The sequence below is a fragment of the Sinocyclocheilus rhinocerous genome, unplaced genomic scaffold (genome assembly GCF_001515625.1).
Source record: "Sinocyclocheilus rhinocerous isolate Xijiao unplaced genomic scaffold, SAMN03320098_v1.1 scaffold367, whole genome shotgun sequence".
Taxonomy (NCBI): domain Eukaryota; kingdom Metazoa; phylum Chordata; class Actinopteri; order Cypriniformes; family Cyprinidae; genus Sinocyclocheilus; species Sinocyclocheilus rhinocerous.
The window spans coordinates 145712-169844 of NW_015662594.1; the positions used below are offsets into that span (position 1 = coordinate 145712).

Genomic DNA, 24133 nt, shown 5'->3' on the forward strand with positions numbered 1-24133 from the left:
AAATTGAAATATTGTGATGTTCCGGAATCACAGCCGGCTTCAACTTTGTTTGAATACTGTATGAATACTTATGGCATTTCCATCACTGGTTTTGATGTGATCATTGTGTGTCATGTTAAGAGTGACACAAAAGACAACTTGAAATCCAATTTGAGCAGCCATGAGCTTCCAGACTGAGATACATCAATCAAATCGCATTTTAAACCATCTCCATATGTGGTTTGAGTCAGATTTGAAAAAAGCCTATGTGTTTTTTTGTTTTGTTTTGTTTTTTGCTGTTCAGACGTTCAGAAACCCATCTGGATAATAACTGCATATGCAAAAAGTCTAAATTTTGCTGTCAGATTATGAGGAAAAAATGTCCTCACAAAGATGGCGATATCCAAAATCCTTGACCTTGTGGGGACATTTGTTTGCTCTGCACGAGGAAAACAGCTTATAAACCATACAGAATGAAGCATTTAGAGAATGTAAAAATGGCCTGTAGTTCTGTGTGAGAGGCTTAGGTTAAGAGGATAGAAAACACAGTCTGTACAGTAGAAAAACCATTATGAATATGGAATGAACCCATAAAACATGGAAACCCAACATGTGTGTGTGTGTGAGTGTGTGTGTGTTCTCTTTTCCTCATTAATTGTATTTTGACGTTCTGTTTTTCTTTTCAGCATTTTCAGAAAGAAGTGTGACCGGAACCGTAGCACAAACACACCACTGACTGTGTTTTATTCAGGTCACATTTTGGTGCTCTAAAAAGGAATAAAAAAATTGCAGGATTTATGCATTTGTTTCACAATCATACGTCATACATTTGAATGGGAAAAAAAATGAATTCTTCATGCAAAGCTCTGCTGGGTGAAATAGTTCATTTCCACAACATTTCCCAGCTGGGACTAACATGACCTCTTGCTTCCACATATCAATATAAACATAATACCTTCTGGAAAACAACTTGCAAGCAAAAACTTCTTCGTTTCCATCTCGCAGGCAAACCGCTTGTATTGTGTTGATTTCCACAAATAGTTACGATGAGCTCACATGTCAAACTCTGTTGTCTTCATGTGTGTGTTTGTCAGGGGTGATGTCAGACAGGCAGTTCGGGACTCAGTTTGTGTGCAGTGTGGTGGCGTCTCACGTCAGTCACCTGCCCTCCACCAGCCTCAGCTTCATCTGGATCGCTCCTCCACCCGGCACCGGCTGCGTCAACTTCATGTGAGTCACGCATCCAACATACACAGCTCATGCAAACCACACGGCTCTATTTCAGGCATGAGGAAAAACTCTGACATCATGAGGCAGATTCTTCACGAGTGAGTGAATCCTGAGGCTCACCTGAGAGATCGTTGTGTTTGCATAAAACATGCCACGCTTCCAGAAACCAAACCCTTCTCTGATGTAGGTTTGCAATAAACATGCATGCAGTTTCAGAACAACAGAAGGTCAGATCAAAAACAAAAACCTGCTGAGAAGAGCTTTTCCTCCTCACATCTAGATGACACTCTGAGTGCAGAATCAAGAATGAGGTCAGCAAACATGATCAGGTGTGAATATTCATGCTGCCTTCACATGTTATCAGAATGATCATTTTCCTAGTCAGAAATTGGACATGAACGGCCTCTCAAGTTACTTTTAAGACTGGGAAACCTTGAGATCGTTTGGATGCAAGTTTCCTCGTTGGACGGCCATAATCATGGCAGAGGAGAGCACTATTGCTGTAGTGACTTCTATTTGTTTTGCTGTTTAAAACAGTCATTGTCGTTACAGTCTTGTATTTTTACATATTATATATAAGAAGCCTTTCAATGCATATTGTATTTTACACAACATAAACTGCATTTATCCAGAATCATCAGACTGCTGTATTTGTTTATATGACTGTCAACGAATGGAACGCTGAAAAATCTGTAGGATACTAACAAAACATCTTCAATGCATTTTGACTTTAATAAGATTTTCTCAAGAAATAGGCAAGATTGAACCCGATGCCCTGCATGATTCCTGTATTTTCCAACAACACACCTGAACACGAAAGAATAGTGCACTAGGAAAAGTGCACTCAGTATAATGACAGACTGCTGAGAGATGTCTTGTTATGTGCTTTAAATTCCACACAAAGGCAGAGTAAAGGCACTCAGTGCTATACGTCTGTTTGTGCAGATTTATAAATCCCGATCTCAAGGATAAATATGCCGATTTGCCAGCTCATATGGAGGTGAACAATCATTGCTAACAGCGGTGAGGTGTATGTTTGCGGTTCACTACAGCTCAGAGAACAAGCACACAGACAGTGACAGCGCCTCAGACCATCTAACGTGTCCATTATGCCGCTCTTCTGACACAGACAAACCCCTGAGAGCAGACGCTCATTTACAGTTTACACACAATTCATGAAACAATTCATCATTTTCTCACAATCTCAAAACTACACACCAACTTGTGCAAACCTCAAACTTCCAGATCAAAGTCAAACATTTTAGTCAAAAACATATTCTCTTGTCAGAATCTAATCTTTGGCCTTAGATGACACACAAACCTGTCAAATACACTGACTGGAGGACACTAGCGAGATCAATTCAAAACACTGCTACAAAAACCTCCTTACAGTACGGAGCATAAATAGAGCGGTGCAGATACAGTAAAAGTCAGCTGTATCTGTAGCTGTAAGAAGAGTTTACTTTCACTACACTACTGTAAAGAGATCTTACAGTAGATGAAAAGCACTAGAAGAGAAAAGTTCAAAAACCAAACAACTGAATATACAGTAAACACACATTGGAATATACTGTTAGTTACTGTACATCAATAAATAAATTCAGCATCCTCTGCCAAGATGCATTTCAGGATTCATGAAGTGGCGTTTACGGGCACACTTCAGGGTTTTCCGTCTCTGTCAGGCGAGCGAGGCCGGGGTCAGAGGAGTCCTGTGCACACGCATGCGTTCCTGTCTTCCCGCCGTTTGTCACTTTGAGCGTTTATGTCGGGCGGACAGAGAGCAACATTTCTGAGCATTCAAGGCCGAATGTTCAGCCCTCATTCATAACCCTGCCATGAAAGCATGATGGGAAAAAAGTGCCGCTGCCTCTGAGGCGAGGAGTGTTTAGGCATTTCTGTTATTACGATTAATTGTGGTGGAATGGAGTGCGGGCTGTTTGTGATGGACCATCTGTTCAGGGCAGCCTGTGTTTCTGGAACATGCAACGCAGTTATGCTGTGTGCTTATTGTTATTTTCCTTTCCTGGAAAGAGTCAATCATATATAGTGTCTTTAGTTAAATAAACCAATGCCAGATGTCATGTGAGTGAGCTGGGGCGATAAAATGACCGGCTGAAGAAGTGAAGAATGGCACAGAGATGGCGGAGGAAAGAGAGAGTTTCCAATGTTTAAATGTTGAAGTCCACAGACACAGCGAGCTCGACCGCCAGCAAACATCCAGCGCTGCGCAGAGAGAGCGAACATTCATTTAACTCTCAGGTGTAACGCGTGAAATTCACAGACGCCAACTGAAAAAATGGCAATTTTGGCATTATAATACAGAAATATTTTCTTAAATTATATACTGATGTTATGTAGTCCTTTGTGAAAAAGAAGTGCACTTAAATGTATGGAATGTGCACTTGTAGTGTACTTCAAATGCTACAATTATATTTTTTTAAATACTGTACTTGCAGATGATATAATATTAATGAAATAAAAGACCACTTAAGTGTATTAAAGTGAGACACTTTTATGACTTTTAACAAGTGCGCTTTTTAGAGTTTTTCTCGATTGCTAACACACAATTCATGAAACAATTCATCATTTTCTCACAACTATAAACACAACCTCAAAACTACACACCAACTTGTGCAAACCTCAAACTTCCAGATCAAAGTCAAACATTTTAGTTAAAAACATATTCTCTTTTGTCAGAATCTAATCTTTGGCCTCAGATGACACACAAATAGACTGACTACTTTCCTGACTAGAGTAAAATCCATCAATAAGCTGTCAGAAAAGTTTACTTTTACAGTTTTTTTTTTCAATTGCTAACAAGCATTGTTCAATACTGAAGCCACTTTTTCAAAACTGTTCATACAGACTGCATTACCAACATGCATCTTTGCCAAACAGTTGATCTCACCTCCAAAACTCACTCAGACCAACAAAACACTTCATATAGGTCTCAAAATAAGCTTGTTTCACCAAAACACTGCCAACAATTCTCATTCAGAAAACATACATTTCATTCATAACACACTGATCTAAAAAACACTAACAGTGACTATGAACTTTTATCTTTGAAGTCTGAATGATTTGTCACATAAGTATTTCATTATAGGATAAGAATAACATATTTTCATTTTACTACACAAATGTAATACAGCACAAAGAATGAATGAATGAATGAATGAGCTTTATTGCCAGGTATGTTTACACATACGAGGAATTTGTTTTAGTGACAGAAGCTTCCACAGTGCAACAGAATGACAGTGACAGAACAAAAAACACAGATAATAAAAAAATAAAAAATAGAACAAGTAAATAAGGAATAAAAATATATAAATCGACAATTGTATGTGCAGGTATATTACAATAGACAGTTTTGCATGTACAGGTACTGTATATTATGTGCAAATTTGAGGTGTAGACTGAGTATGTGTGTTAGATAAATAAGTGTATGAGTGAATAAATAGTGTGTGTTCCACAGTTATTGTTAAGTGATCATGAGATGGATGGCCTGAGGGAAGAAACAGTTCCTGTGTCTGGTCGTTCTGGTGCTCAGAGCTCTGTAGCGTCGACCAGATGGCAACAGTTCAAAGAGGGAGTGTGCTGGATGTGAGGGGTCCAGAGTGATTTTGCCAGCCCTTTTGCTCACTATGGATGAGTACAGTTCTTGGAGAGAAGGGAGGGTTGTACCAATGATTCGCTCAGCAGTCCGGACTACCCTCTGTAGTCTTCTGAGGTCAGATTTGGTAGCTGAGCTGAACCAGACAGTTATAGAAGTGCAGAGGATGGATTCAATGATGGCGGAGTAGAACTGTTTCAGCAGCTCCTGTGACAGGTTGAACTTCCTCAGCTGGCGAAGGAAATACAACCTCTGCTGGGCCTTTTTCACAATGGAGTCAATGTGAGTGTCCCACTTCAGGTCCTGAGAGATTGTGGTGCCCAGGAACCTGAATGACTCCACTGCAGTCACAGTGCTGTCCATGATGGTGAGTGGGGGGAGTGCAGGGGGGTTCCTCCTGAAGTCCACTATCATCTCCACAGTTTTGAGCGTGTTGAGCTCCAAGTTGTTGAGACTGCACCAGACAGCCAGCTGCTCGACCTCCTGTCTGTAAGCAGACTCGTCACCGTCCTGAATGAGGCCGATGAGTGTGGTGTCGTCTGCAAACTTCAGGAGCTTGACAGAGGGGTCTTTAGACGTGCAGTCGTTGGTGTAGAGGGAGAAGAGCAGTGGGGAGAGAACACAACCCTGAGGAGCTCCAGTGCTGGTTATACGGGTGCTGGATGTGTATTTTCCCAGCCTCACTAGCTGCTGCCTGTCTGTCAGGAAGCTGTTGATCCACTGACAGACGGAGGTGGGCACGGAGAGCTGAGATAGTTTGGGCAGGAGGAGGTTTGGGATGATAGTGTTAAAGGCCGAGCTGAAGTCCACGAACAGGATCCTCACATAAGTCCCTGGTCTGTCTAGATGTTGCAGAACATAATGCAGTCCCATGTTAACTGCATCGTCCACAGACCTGTTTGCTCTGTAGGCAAACTGAAGAGGATCCAGCAAGGGTCCAGTGATGTCCTTCAGGTGGGCCAGCACCAGTTTTTCAAAAGACTTCATGACCACAGACGTTAGAGCCACAGGTCTGTAGTCATTAAGTCCCGTAATTTTGGGTTTCTTTGGGACGGGGATGATGGTGGAGCGTTTGAAGCATGAAGGGACTTCGCACAGCTCCAGTGATCTGTTGAAGATCTGTGTGAAGATGGGGGCCAGCTGGTCAGCACAGGATTTCAGACAGACTGGTGTAACACAGTCTGGGCCTGGTGCTTTTTTCCTTTTCTGCTTCCGGAAGACCTGGCGCACCTCGTCTTCACTGATCTGAATTGCAGGTGTGGGGGAGAGGGGGGTTGCTGGAGGTGTGAATGGTTGTGTGGAGAGGTGTTCAGGGCGGGTGTGGGGTGTTTTTTCAAACCTGCAGTAGAACTCGTTCAGATCGTCTGCCAGTTGCTGATTCTTCGCAGTGCTGGGGGATGGTGTCTTGTAGTTGGTGATTTCTTTCAGACTTTTCCACACTGATGCTGAGTCACTGGAAGAGAATTGAATCCTTATTTTTCCAGAATAATTCCTCTTTGCCACTCTGATCTCCTTTTCCAGTGTGTATTTAGCCTGTTTATACAAGACATTATCCCCCTTCCTGTGAGCATCTTCTTTGGCCTGACGGAGAATGAATGAGAAAAGCCGTTTTCCCCCCTATTTCTTTACATACCAAAAACAAAAACCCATCAACATTTGCAAAAAAATCATGTGAAAATAAATAAATAGATAAATAAAAATAAAAAGTTGAGAAAAATATAAAATAAAAAATGAATAAATTCCTGAAGCAATAATAATAAAAAATAAAAATAAAATAAATAAATAAATAAATTAAACCATCACCAGTATGTCTAGTATAATGAGGTATGTGTATATGTGCAGTATTGGAGTCCCAGCTGCTCCAGGAGTCTTTCTGTGTGGAGCCTGTATGTTCTCTCTGTGTTGATGTTGGTGTCCTCTGGGTTTCTCCCACAATCCAGAGACATACAGGACAGGTGAACTGGAAACTGTAAGTGAGTGTGAATATGTGTGTGTGTGTGTGTTTGTCATTCCTGTGATGGACTGGCCATCTGTCCAGGGGGTTTTCCTGCCTATGACCCAGTAAAGCTCCAGTCTCTCCATGACCCTACATAGGACAAGTGCTTTGGGACATGGAATGGAATAGATTAATGGATGTACAGTAGCTACTGTGAGGGTTCTAGTCTTCCCTCTCTCTGCCACTCTTTTTTACCCACCAATGTGTCTTCCTTGAGCCATGTTTCCAAACAAAATCATTCTGAAGCCATCCATCCCATTTGTTCATCAAAAGATTACAGAGAAAAAAATAGTACATCTGGCTTGGCTTTCAGCTGAAATTGCAGTTAGTTGTGTTTGGGATAATTATTATTCAATTTCATAGTAAATATTCTGCTAAGATTTTATACTTCGATATAATTCCTGCAGAAATGGACAGTTTGCCATCGTTCTGATTTGAATGTGCTTTTACGCATTTGAAAGCAGTGTGTTGAAATCGTATAGTGTTTTGCAGATTGTGGAGTATGAATGACAAAAGTGTTCATGGATTTTGAGAAATGTGGTCATTGAATGCATTTAGTTTGAAAGCAATAAAATATGATTCACAGTTTGTTTAGCATAGACTTCTGTTTTACTGAATGTGTGAACAGGTTTGAAAACGTGGCTTCAGTATTGAACAATGCTTGTTGGCAATTGAAAAAACTGTAATTCCTGTTAGATATTTGTGTGTTACGTAGAGAATTTTGTGTTGTGTTTTGCAAAAAGTGTTTTATGAAATTGAAAACTGAGTCAAAGGCTGAGTATTAGTGTATGGTTTTGTAGATTTGGTGTGTGCTTCTGCTGTTTGAGTGTCAGCTTTCAGAAACTGTGTGAGAAGTAAAGATTTAGTGTGTAAGCAGGATCTGGATGTTTCTTCAGGTTGGGCAGCACTTTTCAAGCGAGATAAGATGTTTGGATCATTCAAATAAACCAGCTAAAGCATGATGAGCTGCAACCAGTGATTAACACTTACAGTTTTTCTTTCATCTGCTTACACACTAAATCTTTTCTTGGCACACAGTTTCTGAAAGCTGACACTGAAACAGCAGAAGCACACAGCAAATCTGCAAAACCATACACTAATTCTCAGCCTTTGACTGTATTGTATTTCATACAACACTTTTTGCAAAACACAACACACAATTCTCAATCTGGCACAAAAATCTAACAGGAATTAATATTATGGCAAAGGTGTTTGCTTTTGAAATGTGTTTGTAATATTTTGAATGCAGTGCTTCATTTTGCAAGAGATGCGAGGCATTTTGCAGTTCGTGTGTGTAGTTCTTGGATTTGTGTGTACAGTTTTGATAAAAAGAAGCAAAGTTTAGAAAATGTGTGGAAGAAGTTGAAAGAAACTGTAATAGCAGTTCTTCAGTCTGCAGTGAGACAGGTCAGGGAGTGTGTGTGTGTGTGTGTGTGTGTGTGTGTGTGTGTGCACGTGTTTTTGTGACATATGGGTTTACACAAATTTGTATAATGACGTGGGTATGACAGGTATTACAAGGAGAAGGTGACTTATGAGGACATTACTCCATGTCCCCATTTTTCATTCAGCTTATAAATCATACATGTTGGGCCGGTCCGCTGGAGACTGAGGACTGAATGAAGCAGTTCTTGACCGGATCAGATCCGAGTTGATCTGTTTAATGAACTCTGTGTCCAGTATAAAGTGTAGAGACTGGGATCACAGTCACACATTACAGTCCCTTCAGACACCAAATGATGTCAGACTGCCTTAATGCTCTTGTTTGTAATTAGCTCTTAGCTGTTGTCAAGGTCATTTCATTTTCACCTTTACTTAAATGATTTGCAGTGACCCGGTATAATGAGCAGGTAATTTGCCAACAGCTCCCTGGAAGCCTCCTCTAAACGCTCATTAAATCTGCATGCGCCGAGGGACGCTCTCAACAACAAACGCTTCCTCGCTCTCTATTCATTCCACAACACGCCGTAATTTGATCAACGCAGGCGGTTAGACTCTCACGTCTTTCAGACAAAATAAGATAAGAGGAGAGAAAAGCTGGCTAAATATTGTTTTGCCTCATGCTGATTGATTATTCGTCAGCCGTCGCAGCTGGCGCTCAACAAGAGAGATCAATCAGCCAATTAAACCATTATTTTAAAGGCTAAATCCAAATGTGCAAAATGAGCGTGTGGAACAGGCGGCGACACTGGATGTAATTCCTGTTATTAATCATGATTAGAGAGCAGTGCGATGTTGTGCTGTTAGAGGCTGAGTTTGAGCTCTCAGCAGCAGAAGCGTGTTAGGATCCACACGTGTGACGGTCAGGGTTTGGGGGTTTAGCTGTTCTGTGTGGTCCGTTTGTGAGGACAGCAATGTGTAATCACATAAGAACGACATTCAGAATAACAACCGTTTCCAGAGGCTTCTAGCAGTTCTGACTGACATGCTGTTGCTTTTTATATGCCTGTGTGCGTGCGTGTGTGTGCGTGTGCGTGCGTGTGTGTGTGCGTGTGCGTGTGCGCGTGCGCGTGTGTGTGCGTGTGCGTGCGTGCGTGTGTGTGTGTGTGTGTGCGTGTGTGTATTTGTTTATGCTACATTGTAAGCAACAAATGTCCCCACAAGTATAGTAAAACCTGAAATTTTTGACATTGTGGGGACCGGCCTGCGGCCCCCACGAGGGAAAAAAATTATAAAAAATAGTAAATGATGTTTATCTGAAAGTGTAACAATGCAAACAGGTTTTCTGTAAGGGGTAGGTTTAGGGTTAGGAGATATAAAATATCGTTTAGTCAATCTAAAAGTAATAGAAGTCTATGGAAAGTCCCCACAATTCACAGAAACAAATGTGTGTGTGTGTGTGTGTGTTACAGCTTTAAAACATACGTAAGACTGTGTGAATGGGCACAGATGCATTATAATGTACATTGTTATACCTTTAAGCCATAGGTAACTGAGTAATAATTATGGAATAAAACCGTTATTTCAGGTTGTTAAATTGCAGGGGGGGTTTTAATTTAAAATGAATTCCTTTAAGTTGTCTTCCTCTCATTGTTCTTCTCTTTTGTTCTTCTTCTCTTCTCATAACCTTAACTCTAATCTTGCTGCTACAAGTTACTGTACAAAACTGCACTGCAACAGATGAATGCTGTCGCTAACAGAACAAGCTCAATAATGTCGTCATCCATGGCTAATCAAACAGACCTAACGTGTTAATTAGCGGTCAGTCTAGTAGGTGTAACTGTACGAGTGAATTGCTGATCCTCTGTCATGCTGCAGGTCTCCAGCGCTTCATATGCATGTTTGCTGTGGATGTCTGCATTTATCAGCTTGGTCACACAGTGTTCATTTATTAGTCATCATTAGCATTCCTGTAGTTTGAACAGTAGATCGTGACACCAACAACAACAGTGTTGTGGGTTCACTATGGAGGGAACGCATGAACTGATCAAATGTTTTCAATGATGTAAGTCACTTTATAAAAGTGTGCATGAATGTCACATGATGTAAAGTCTATAGGCCTTCCTAATAATGCCTGATGGCTGATTTTAAAATACAGAATCTCAACTGTGTGACGCCCGAGAAACAATGAGCTTCTGTTGACCATATCTGATGAGCTCTAGGAATCAGAATCAGGATCAGAATATATAAGCTATTCACAGTTTGGTATGTGCGTTGTTCAAAGTTTATACATGAATCTAAGCCTAAATGAAATCTGTTCATCAATATAAAGCGATTGTGTCTCTTCAGACGACTTGAATAAAACCATTCATTTGAATTAATTCAATTCAATTCAAGTTTATTTGTATAGCGCTTTTCATGATACAAATCGTTGCAAAGCAACTTTACAGAAAATTAAGTTTCTACAATATTTAGTGGTAGCTTATCAGTGGTGACTGTCAGTTTATGTGCATATGGCAGAAATGTACGGAAAAATCAATTAAAGACGTAATCAAACAGAAGATGAACACTATTAACAGCAATTATTATGATGCAATCAAACTTATAGCCGTCTAGATGCAAATTGTAATCCAAGAGATTCTGTGTACTGTCTTTTGGTCCAATAAGTAATATCTCTGTCTTATCCGAATTTTATTTTATTTTATTTTATTTTATCCGAATTACTCTTACGATGTCCTTTTGAACTGGGTTTCGGTTTTGCATTAAAGTTTTGATTGCACAATGGCTTTTAATGGAGGCACAGTTTTATGGCAGATATCTAAATTTGTGCTTGGAGTGACATGAGGGTTTGTAAATGATGTTTTATATTCTTGTTTTGTATTGCACCGCTTCAATCTACAAGTGTCACATGACAAATAAACGAAAGGCAGTAGATTGTGTGAGAATCGATGGTAATGCAATCAGAGAAATACATTTAGTCTGGACGGATGGATTCAGTTCTTGAGCTGTTATTGTGTGCTGGAGAGTATTGTCTCTCTGTCTCTCACTGAAGCATGATGTCCTCAGAGCTCGTCATGACACAGCCAGCTGGCCATCTGTGAGAGAAACACACTGAATCAGTCTGACCGCTGATACTAGCCCGCTCGTCCACTCAAATCAGATCTATAGCAGGACATAATAAACTAACACATCAGATCAGTCAGGTGTCCTTGAGGTTGGTTGTCAGTTCTGTACATGAAGTTATGTGCCTTTTGAAGCCAAAGTCAAATTATCTTTAACGATCACAGATGGAAATTATGTCCATACCTGAAACCTTGAACACACTTCAAAAGCTGTGTTAAACATTCATCTCCAGAATTTCAGGATATTTAACTGTGGAAGCTGCTTGCAATACAGTAAGCAAGGCTATTTTAAATGTATTATGCCAGACCAAACACGTATGAAAATAACTACACATATTTTTATCTTCCTTGACACCAGACTTTGTGTGAGTAAGAGCATTAAACATATTAAATGAAGCACATTACTGCGTGTTTTTCCTCTAATGTTGCCATATTAGCGAACAAGCCGTCTGGGACTCATTTCATAAATATTGAAGTGCTTTGCTCCAACGTAACCTCCTGCTCTTCATTATGCTCGATGTTTTATTCATAAATCCCATTTCCAAATTTGTCTTTACCAAGCCCTGAAAGATGAATGTGATTTTGTTGTTTTTGTTTTTTTTCCCCCTTCAACATCTCTCCCTCTCTCCCTTTTGCAGTTTATTATTTATTCATGAGATGTTGTTTGGTTATTCATGAGAGCAGAAGCATAAATGCCTCACAACCATAAATGCTTTCGGTGTCAGAGACTGGATCTGAAATAACAGTCCAGCAAAACTCCTTCTGCTGACCTCATGCCAAAATGTGCTTTCTTAAACAAGCAATATTTCATAGTAAATTAAAACAATGCAATATTTATAAGCACTTCATGTTCCTATTTAGAGTTTAAGTGATTCTGCACACGCTGATTAACTTGTTCTAGTGTTTGGTTTGGGTTAGTTCTAAATTTGGGACACTGCTAAGAACCTGCGTTGAGTTTGTTTATGAATGTATATTAATGTGTTTGGTGGGAGTGTTTGTAAGGTGGTCATCCGGTTGGTTTTGGGTTGGTCTGGTTTTGAAGTGCCATGTCCATCTACCGGTGCAGGCTTGAGCCGGACACTCATTTATCCTCATTTTAAGAGCATTGTTTTATACTTTTATACAATGGTATATAAGGAAAGGAAAGGAGGCCAAGTGTGGTGTCCCATACTTGGAATTTGTGCTCTGCATTTCACCCATCCAAGTGGGTACACACACAGCAGTGAGTAGTGTACACACACACCTGGAGCAGCTGGGGGTTCGATTCTTGCTCAAGGGTCTCACCTCAGTCGTGGTATTGAGGGTGGAAGAGAGCGCTGGTTATTCACTCCCCCCACTTACAATCCCTGCCGGACCTGAGACTCGAACCCGCAACCGACTCTCTAACCATTACGCCACGACTGTCCCCAGAAATAAAAATATAATAAATACATGTTAATGTTCTATTCAAGTTAATATTAAGTGATCTATATTTAAGATGGAATATTGTCGTTATGGACTGTGTTGATCTATTTCACCAATCATTGCATCTCTGATCAACATGGTGGTGTTTTCTGAATGATTCAGTACTTTTAAATGAATCAAGTGAGTCAGTGATTCATTTCAAGCCATTCATAAAGAGAGTTGTTAAATTTTAAACTGCATACTAGTATACTACTCTTACTGTTTATCTTTCTATGGCATAAATATCAAGAGTAGTATGCTAGTATGTGGCTCACAAATCAAGCCACTTGCTTCATTCCTGAAGGAATCAGCCATTAATGCATCGGTTGAATTAGTAAATTAATGATTCACTTATTAAGAAAGTGATTTTGCCACCCATTGGTTTTAGTATAGGTATTACTTTCATTGTTCTATATTCAATCTATTTACATTTAAAACACTAATCTAATATGCAGTTGTAAATGCAGTGTAAATGCATTCATACCATCTCTGAGCTACATTACACAGTCTGTGTAAATTAGGGCTGTCAATCGATTAACATTTTTAATCTGATTAATCACATCCTTTTTCTGTGATTAATCGTGATTAATCGCACACTTCATGAAATGAAGCATAGACCATTTATCTTGTTTCAAATGTTTATTTTGTCATCATTTGCTATATCCAGCAAAGTAAACCAAAAGATTGAAGGGTGATTTTCAAAAATCTAAATTTTCTGCAAGCTTTTCTCAAGATAAATTTTAAGATAAAGATAAAGATAAATAAAACCCTAAACCAACCGCCTGCTGACTGCATATATCTACTACAGTACACGGATCCATTCAGTATAACTAAACACAGCAACATAAACATGACAAATCAAAACATTATTGTGAATGTGTGTGGAAACAACGTGAATGTACGGAAATGTCTGTGCCTGTGCATAAATACAATGTGCCGGAGTTTAGCGGTTTAAAATTATCTAATCGCAAGCAGAGTAGCAAAATTAGGTTAAAGGGTTAGAATATAAATTGTGCTTCAGTAATTTTGCATTAATTGCGTAAAATTATTTTAACGCGTTAAGGATTGTAAAATTAATTGCATGCATTAACGATGACAGCCCTAGTGTAAATACATCTAAATGCCACTTCAGGTGCAGCATCAGTGCCACTTCTGCAGTGCAGAGATGGATTTTGTTGTTATCAATTTCATTTGATTGGTTTCAGCCCTGTAGAGTCTTATTATTTACATGCATTTACATTTATTCATTTAGCATACGCTTTATCCAAAGCGACTTACAATTGAGGAAAACATCAAGCAAAGTTTTTTTAAATTTTTTTTTTATTTAGGATGAAGTCAGATAGTGACGAAAGAGGTGAGTTTTCAGCTGTCGCTTGAAAATTGTCAGGGAATCAGCATTCTGGATAGGGGTGGGAAGATCATTCCACTAGCCAGGAACAGTGAACGAGAATGTTCTGGAAAGTGTTCTGGTATCACGAGGCGTCGCTCACTAGCGGATCAAAGACTTCTGAGATCTCAGGCGTCGCTCACTAGCGGATCTCAGACTTCTGGAGGGGATGTAGATTCGTAGTAGTGAGTGGAAGTAGGCGGGTGCTGAGCCTGTGGCTGTTCTATATGCAAGCATCAATGTCTTGAACTTGATTCGAGCCGCAACCGGTAGCCAGTGCAAGGAGATAAAGAGAGGTGTAACTTGGGCTCTTTTGGGCTCATTGAAGATCAGTCGTGCCGCTGCATTCTGAATCGTTTGTAGAGGTTTGATTGTGCTTGATGGAAGTCCAGCCAGAAGAGCATTGCAGTAGTCCAGCCTAGAGATGACAAGGGCCTGGACAAGAAGTTGTGCAGCATGCTCCATTAGAAAGGGCCTGATCTTTCTGATGTTGTGCAATGCAAATCTGCAAGATCGAACTATTATTCTAATGGCATTTATTGAATACATTTAAGAACATGACACATCATCTATACTAGGGTTAGAAAACAGGTCTTCACAGGTAGTATGGAGGTGGAAGAGCATCCATAATCCAAAAACTGCATGACATGCTGTCTATTAAGTTGCCGTCATCTGTTTCGGTTGAAAGAAGAACAACGACTTAATATGTAATTATGTAACATTTTATGCTGGATGTGGAATCACAAGCATTGGAAGTCAGTAAGCTAAAGCCTATATGAAATTGCTCTTGATCATTAGACATAAGGATCTTCATAAACCAGAGCCCGAAGGCAGCTGTCATATGGCGCTTTTCCACTGCATGGTACGGCACGGTGCGGCTCGGTACGGTTCACTTTTGGGGGGTTTTCCACTGGGTAGAGTACCTGGTACCTGGTACTTTTTTTAGTACCACCTCGGTTGAGGTTCCAAGTGAACCGTACCGTTACCAAAACGTGACGTGTAAACTCTGCTGATCACGGATTGGCCAGAGAGAATCGTCACTGAACTTGCGACACAAACACAACAGAAGCGCTAGATTTAAATCAGCACAGCCAGCGAAGGATCGAACTCAACTGTTTTGAACGAGCGCACCTTTTTTTAACAACCAAAAAGTTTTGTTGTCTGTTGCGGAAGAACAGACGTTCCTCTCGTTGATAGCAGAGGAGCGGATCCAGCGAGAGCTTGATGGGGCGACGCGGAATGAAAACGTTTTTTTTAGGAGTCGTGGTAGTAGAGGCGGCGCAACTATAACGACATGTGAATTATCCCGCCCACTCTAAAGCGGTACTGAACTGCAGTGGAAACGCAAACCGTGCCGAGCCGAACCGTGCCGTGCCGTACTGAGCCGTGCCGAGCCGAGTCGTACCCCGCAGTGGAAAAGCGCCATTAGATTTCAGACACAGCCTTTGTCGATTTGTTATCAGCTGTGTCCCATTAGTCCTCCTGTATTTTAGCCCTCACATTTACCTTGGTTTTTATAAGGCTTTGTTCTTGGATTTTAGTGTTTTTCTCTGTTAAATACAGCTGCATGATCCTCTTGCTCTCAGTAAGACTCTCTGTGTAACAGTAATATTAAAAGTGTATTCATCAATAAATGGAGGAAGGCATCTGTGAAATGATGAAATGTAAAAGTCTAAAACCAGGTTCTGTGGCAAACAGCAGATCACCAGCGGTCTTACATGTGGTTAATGGAGCTATAGGACGGCCTGTGCAGCTCTTTGACCTGAAAGCAAAGAGCTATTCATGTCTGTAGAGGGAAGGAAAGCAGCACAAAACCACCATCAGCGAATGCTGTAGAGCTGAGCCGCAGGTCACAGAACACAGAAGACTGAACTGTAGGAGCTGCTGCAGGTCTTTATCTGAGATGAGGTGAGATGTTGAGCGAGGAGGCTGTGAAAGCCCACAGCGTGTGTGTGTGTGTGTGTGGACACGCGGGTCACGAGAGCTGCTATTAATACACTCCGCTATGGCTGAATTATATCCACATGCTCCGCTTAAGCTTCTGTTACAAATGATTCATTCTTTAATAAAATGAAAAGACTGGTGACGAACACAAAGGTGAAGGAATCAACACCAGACACAGGAGAATACTGTATATTCTGACCAAAAGCATTGGCTGGGAACTTTGGAAGCTTTGGAAAGTTAAGTGCTTTTGTGATTTTTTTTCCCCCTCACTGTTTGAAAGTACACTTGAAATAAAATAGGCCATCAAGCGACGAATTAAATCAATTAGATCTATTAGTCTCTCTTTGTATTTTGCTTTATATGCTTATATCACTCTTTTTACACACTTTCCATAAAAACTCAAAGAAGCTTTTTGTTTGAGCTGTAAATCTCAAAAAATGTAACAAGGAGTCGTGACAACGGAGATGTGGATCCAAATACAGGCTTTAAAAAAAAAATGTAGTCAGACAGGCAAGGTACAGTACCAGCAAACAGTAGCAAACAAGGTAATCCAAAAGGGAAATCCAAAAACAGGTGAAGGTCAGGGCAGGCAGCGAACGATCATAAAACAGATAAACAGTCCAAGATAAACACACGAAAGGAAGGGAAAACAACACGGAAACTATGAAACGTTACAGGCTAACAATATCCAGCAATTGTGTGTGTGTGTGTGTGTGTGTGTGCGGTGTAGTACAGGGATTTTTTAATATAGTGAATTGAAATATTTAACCAAAAGATTATTTCATTAGAAGCTTCCAGCAATCAGACTCCATCCATTCAGTCTCAGAATGTGAATCCAATCACAGCTGTGGTCTTCAGAGAACATTCATAAATAATGTTTTCATAACATTAGCAAAACTTAGAACCTTTTTTATTTTTTTTGATGGGGAGTTTTCTAGTCTTTAATAATGCTCTCAAAACGTCAGCACAAAGGCATTATTTATACATTGTCCATGGATCCTTTTATTTCTGAAATGTTATTGTTGAACGCTTTTTTTTAATGTTACTATTGGTTTCAGAACGTTCAGAGAACATTCAATTGTAACATTCACAAAACATTGAATTAAAAAATGGTTGTTCCTGTGACATTCATATAACTAATAAAACTCCTTAAAAACATTTGTGTCATGACAACTTTTGGAGGGATTGGCATGGTAATGTACATGACAATGTTGATGTACAGTATTTGGTTTTGGTGGAATGGATCTGCTGCGGCAGAGCAAGTACTGAGACTTGCTAATACATCCACAACATGCTGCTGTGAGCATGAAAGAAATACTTCTGCTGCACATATAACATATATGAAATAACCCCCATGTAGCATACATGAATCACCCCATAGCAGATCTATACAGGTGGAGCTGGGGAAGATGGAGGGTTTCTGAAGCGCGCTGCAACTGCTACAGCAAGCACTAGCCAAGTATTTGAATGTTGAGCAGGAATGGATCTGCTGCGGCAGAGCAAGTACTGAGACTTGCTAATACATCCACAACATGCTGCTGTGAGCATGAAAGAAATACTTCTGCTGCACATATAACATATATGAAATAACCCCCATGTAGCATACATGAATCACCCCATAGCAGATCTATACAGGTGGAGCTGGGGAAGATGGAGGGTTTCTGAAGCGCGCTGCAACTGCTACAGCAAGCACTAGTGAAGTATTTGAATGTTGAGCAGCAAGCTCATTGGCTGCCGATACAAAAAGTACCAATCAGCTGCGCCATGTGATAATGATGTTATTAGGTCAGACTGAGTTTGACCTATTGGACTGCGCCATCTAGAGTTTCATGACAGAACTTTATATTTAAAAACTGGATGTTTTGAATATTCAGAGAACATTCCGAAATAAAGTTTTCATAACTTAATGGGAACATTATCAAAATGTTCCAACATATTTTAGAACATATTTTTGTCAGTCTGCGCTGTAGGTTTGAGGCGTAAGTATAAATCGATCCCGTACCCCGGTTTATGCCAATGCAATGAGACCGCTGTCTATAAAGAGGCTCCTAACAGCTCATAAAGCCTCATCCTCCTCCTGACCTCTTGACCTCTAATCGCTGTCTCTGACATGAAGACCTACAGCCAGATTTCAGTCCTCCTCCAGAATTTTTATCCACTTCCAGCAGAAACACTTCATCTTCTTTTAGGTAATGGGCAGGTTATCTATCTCCTCTACTTCTGCTGGCTGACGCTCTGTAATATTTCTCTCTTTCTCTCGGTCTGTTGTCCCTCAGGGCCACAGCGACGCACCGAGGACAGATCATCTTCAAGGACGCTCTGGCGCAGCAGCTCTGTGAGCAGGGAGGTGAGGAGCATCTCTGATCCGTAAACTTCAGATGGGTGTTAGAGAAATCACAGAGAAACTAAATATACACACAGTCTGATCTTCAGCATGTGCAGCACGTCAAATGACAGAACACACAGGCATTCCTATACATTAACAGTAAAGGTTGAATAGTATGAATGTTGTACTCACCTGACGGTCTATTTGCCAAACTATAAGAACACAGGCATTCTTACTAAAATCTGAATACTTACTAAAAAACTAAAATCTCTTCATATGTGTGTGCAAAGACAATTTATGCAAACGTTCAACCTGCCACGCACTCTACTGAATAACACACAATATAAGGGCATGAAAGTTTTTCCAGCACTTACACATGAAGGTTTTAAAGAAGTCCATTTCAAGTTTGAAGGGCTTAAAGCTTTGAGTGGTTAAAGGAATTATAAATATCCCAGCAGGACTGAAGACGTGAAATAGAGAAATGAGGCGAATCTCCATCAGTGATGAGACATGAGCAGATTAACCCACGGCTCAAGAGAAGATCTGAGACTGAGAGCCGCTGAAGCTTTAAGAAAGTGAGCGAGGACGGCGCAGACATTTGACTGGCTGATAATGTTTCAAAGCGGCGTGTGCAGATGTGGGGTTAAGGGTTAGCGAGACTACAACCAGTGAATAGAGCGTATTTCAGCAGTGCTGTGGCCTCTAGAGAGCAATAAGACAAAACCACTCGTCTATATGTCACTGTACAGCACTACATAGAGCAGACATTGACCTTAGTTTACATAGATGTACTGCTGGAAGAAAGACTCGTCATTAACCTGATGATTCAGATGATTTTATGAAGATTTGTGTGTCTGCCCTTATGAAAAAGAAATGCACTTTTGAAAAAAGAGTGTTCATTATGGTGATCATAAGTGTGAACTTAATGTACTGTTTTTTTGGACACTTACTGAAAACGTATTATACAGTTCAAATTTTTATTAAATGCAAATAGTTAAACTTCAGAGTGCTTATTTGGATGCACCTAAAAGCAGAATTTGACATTAATACAAAGTGCACTTTTTAAAAGTAGACTTAAGTGTGGTAAGAAACAATTAAGTCAATTAAGTGGCCTTTTATTTCATTGATATTATCTGCAATTACAGTTTTTTAAAATAAATACTTTAAAGATTTAACGTACACTGCAAGTGCACATTCAATACCAGGTTACACTTTATTACAGTGTAATTACACCATTAATAGTGAGTACTATTTTATCTTTAACATGTACCGTACACACTTTATGGTTAGGATTAAAGTTTGGTTTAGAGTTAGTTGCATGTAATTATGCATAATTTACTGTTATTACTATAATAAGAACATGCAACATGTGTAACAAGGAAATTGTAAAATTAAGTGTTACCCACACTTCTTTTTCACAAGGGTACTTGTGTTTTTATTATGTGGTAATTGTTTTTATAAAAGCAATAGGGATGACAGCAGCTTTATTGTGGATAGTGTGAATCAAATGCAAATATGTAAGTAGTTTAAGAGTTTAGAGAGACTCATTTGCAGTGGTTTATATTCAGATTGGTGACAATGATTTCTGTGGTACTAGTGATTCTGACTGATGGATTTTAGTGTTGAGTGTTGAACGCAGCATATTGTAAAGTTAAAAATCTCACGGACCAGAAGTATATTTCATAATTGAACAGATTCTGAGCTCAGAGTAGGTCTGTGCTGAAAGCTTTATATGTTATTGTTATGGAGAAAATGAATGGATTTGTACCTCTGAAACCAGACTGTTGCATTTTATTACCCACTGTTTACCATTAGTGTCCTTGCAGAAAGAGGAAAATCATCAAGTGTATAAAAGTGAAACGATCCAGAAGACTAGCTGGAATGAATAGACAAATGACAGCATGTATCCACAGATAAACACATAAAGGCATGCTAAAAAGAGACTTTAAGAGCAGCAGAACTTCACTGAGAGAGAGAGAGCTGCAGATGACGCTAGTATATCAAAGAGTGATATCTGTGACAGGTTGGGATGAGGAAAGGCGACCAGAGAACTCTGCAATTTCCAGCAGCTCCATAAATTAGTGCTTTATGGGACACGCTGGACTCGTATCCCTGAGGATTGATTATCGAAAAGTGACTATAACTCACGGGGGGCGATCAGTGTTGGGCAGAGGAGAGGAGGACGATCAGAAGCAGAGCAGATATATGACAGCAGACACGCGGCCTCTAGATGGAGAGACGCGCTAAAGATGAAAGATGTGTCGCTGGAAAATAATGTCCTGCGCCTCAGACACCCAAACGCAAGTGCTCGCACCACTTAATAACACCCAGTGCCAACTTTCATCTGAATGTCCGGCTTTGCATTAAAGAAGTTGGAGAATGAACCGGCCCGCTCCAAATCTGCAGCCGAGGCTCATGGGAAGCGCGGGGCTGTTAAACTGTCAGTGTAAGCCGGTCGCATTAGCACAGATCTACAGGAAGAGCGCCGGAGGTAATTAAAGTTCTTAAGAAAGCGATCGAGGATTAAACTAAGCCTGAAACGAGTGTGACTGTCTGCTGTGTGAATGCCTGATGTAGACAGAAGAAGAGGTCGACGAATGAACGGCAGAGAACGAGAGCAGAACTCCACAGACAAAGATCATGTGTGTGTGTGTGTCACATTACCTTTATTTATATAGCACTTTACACAAAACAGAGGGTGTCAAAGCATATTTACAGTGTTAAACAGGAAAATAGTGTGTCAATAACGCAAATAAAATTTTATTCTGCTATAGAAGCTCTAAAAAGAGGACAATAGTAACCAGCCAGTTTAAGTCAGTTCATTGTTGATTCAGTGATGTCATCGTACAGCTCAGTTCAGTTCTCTACCAATAGTGTCTGTGCGAGGGGTAGGCAAGTTCGGTCTAAACTCTGCAGGACAGCGGCTCTCCAGGGCGGAACTTGCCTACCTCTGGCACAGACACTATTGGAAGAGAACTGAACTGAGCTGTACGATGACATCACTGAATGCCTTGCCCCTGGTCTGTGCAATCAAGGCCATGATATTGACAAATATTAAGTGTCGCTAACTAAGCAAGCCAAAGGCAACAGCGGCAAGGAACCAAAACTCCATCGGTGACAGAAATGAAGAAGAAAACCTTGGGAGAAACCAGGCTCAGTCGGGCGGCCAGTTCTCCTCTGGCCAGACAAAACCAGCAGTTTAATTCCAGGCTGCAGCAAAGTCAGATTGTGAACTGGCATCACTCGGAACATCCATCTAGTTCCCTCCACGTGGAACATCGCATGGTGAAGGAGCCGAAGCTGGTCTGTGCAAAGGACTCGTCTGGTTCTTGTGGTCTTTGCTGAGGATTTGTGCCGATGGCCGTCTAGGTGATGAGGTCTTCAGAGGAGATCTGTCTCTGGGGCTCATCTAGTTGTCCTGGTCTCCACTGACATTCAGGGCTGTAGAGGTCGTCTCTAGGTGCTGATCCACCATCTGATCTGGATACAGACTGGATCTGGTGGCTACGGTGACCTCGGAATCAAAATGAAACAGACTAATAATAGCGTACAGTAGATGCCATTCTTCTAACAATGTAACAAGTGTGTTACAGTGTATGCCAGGTTAAAGAAATGGACCTTTAATCTAGATTTAAACTGACAGAGCGTGTCTGCCTCCCGAACAACACTAGGTAGATTGTTCCAGAGTTTGGGCACTAAATAGGAAAAGGATCTGCTGCCCGCAGTTGATTTTGATATTCTAGGTATTAACAAATTGCCAGAGTTTTGAGAACACAGCGGACGTGGAGGATTGTAATGCGATAAGAGCTCGTTCAAATACTGAGGTGCTAAACCATTCAGGGCTTTAAAAGTAATCAGGAATATTTTAAAATCTATAGGATGTTTAATAGGTAGCCAGTGCAGTGTTGACAGAACCGGGCTAATATGGTCATACTTCCTGGTTCTAGTAAGAACTCTAGCTGCTGCATTTTGGACCAGCTGGAGTTTGTTTATTAATCGTGCAGAACAACCACCCAATAAAGCATTACAATAATCTAACAATGATCATTGAATAATTTATTCAAACAGTTTGTTCAAAACGCCTGATTCGTTTAGAAACAAAGCAAGTGACTGTCTTTATGAATGGCTCATTGAATCATTTATTCAAACAGTTTGTTCAAAACGCCTGATTCGTTTAGAAACAAAGCAAGTGACTGTCTTTATGAATGGCTCATTGAATCATTTATTCAAACAGTTTGTTCAAAACGCCTGATTCGTTTAGAAACAATCTGCATTTGACATTGAGAGCATATGTCATAATTTAGATATATTTGTAAGATAGAAAAATTCAGTTTTACAAATGAAATGTGGCTTTCTAAGGAAAGATTGCTATCAATTAGCACACATAGGTTCGTAACTGATGACAAAGAATTGACAGAGCAGCCATCAAGTGTTAGAGAGTGTTCTAGGTTATTACATGCAGATGTTTTTGGTCCAATAATTAACACCACTGTTTTTGTTTTTTGTTTCAGAATTTAGCAGTAGGACATTACTAGCCATCCAGATTTTTTTATATCAACTATGCATTCCATTAGTTTTTCAAATTGGTATGTTTCGTCGGGCCGTGAAGAAATATGGAGCTGAGTATCATCAGCATAACAGTGAAAGCTAACACTGTGTTTCCTGATGATATCTCCCAGGGGTAACATGTAAAACGTGAAAAGCAATGGTCCTAGTACTGAGCCTTGAGGTACTCCATACTGCACTTGTGATCGATATGATACTTCTTCATTCACTGCTGCGAATTGATGGCGGTCAGATAAGTAAGATTTGAATGATGCCAATGCAATTCCACTAATGCCAACATCATTTTCTAGTCTATTCGAAATAATGTTGGGGTTGATAGTGTCGATAGATCGAGTAGCACTAATAGAGAGATACAGCCACGATCGGATGATAAGAGCAGGTCATCAGTCTCAGTACTATGATACGGTCTAAATCCTGACTGGAAATCCATCTGATACGATACTGTGGCTGCTTGCTGTATGGTTATAATTTTCTCTCTGATACAGTAGTATCGATCTTGGAAGTAAAGAAATTAATTGTGTGTGTGTGTTCGTTCAGTGGAATTGCTGTTTGACATGTTAGTAAACAGTGTCAGTGTGATAAAAGTGAATATTCACCAAGACTGCTGGTAAAATCTGTCTCTTCATCCAAACACTTGATAAGGTTTTACAGAGGAGGACAATGAGGAAAGCCAGAGCCGTCACTCCCGTTACCCAGCATTCATAGTACACAAGTCAACAAAACATTGTTTCTGTTTAGTTTCCAGCCTTATCTCATGAGAAACGCTCTGCAAACGGTTTTCCAAAATCACAGTTTGTCCCTCCTACTACAGGCCAATACGGACAAGACTTAAATACACACAAGCTGAATAAATATCCAAATTATGTTCTGTTTACTTTTAAATCAGCTCACGCGGTTTGGATGTTAAATCTGATTATAAAGATCAGACTTTCTGAAGCACTGAAGGCTCTGAATGTCCAGTCTGTGTGCTGAATGAATCTTTCAGTCTGATTTCTGGGATTTGAACCCATGACTTTTGCATCGATGCAGAAAAACCATGCGTGACTTATTTAACAAATATTTGCATTGGCTCAGCTAAATTGCAAACTATATTCCAGAGCATAAGTAACTGATAACCTTCCTCTGTGAACTTGATTTGTCTGAATGG

The 24133-nt window shown here is 40.2% G+C and overlaps 1 protein-coding gene across 1 annotated transcript in view; it reads left to right on the forward strand.

The window, feature by feature from the left end:
• LOC107728186 (reelin-like) overlaps window positions 1-24133 on the forward strand; it is a 119763-nt gene that overhangs the window by 34422 nt on the left and 61208 nt on the right. Inside the window, exons 3-4 of the mRNA XM_016538285.1 lie at window positions 1074-1209; window positions 18371-18441. Coding sequence (XP_016393771.1) covers window positions 1074-1209; window positions 18371-18441 — 207 coding nt within the window. The remainder of the gene's footprint in view (window positions 1-1073; window positions 1210-18370; window positions 18442-24133) is intronic.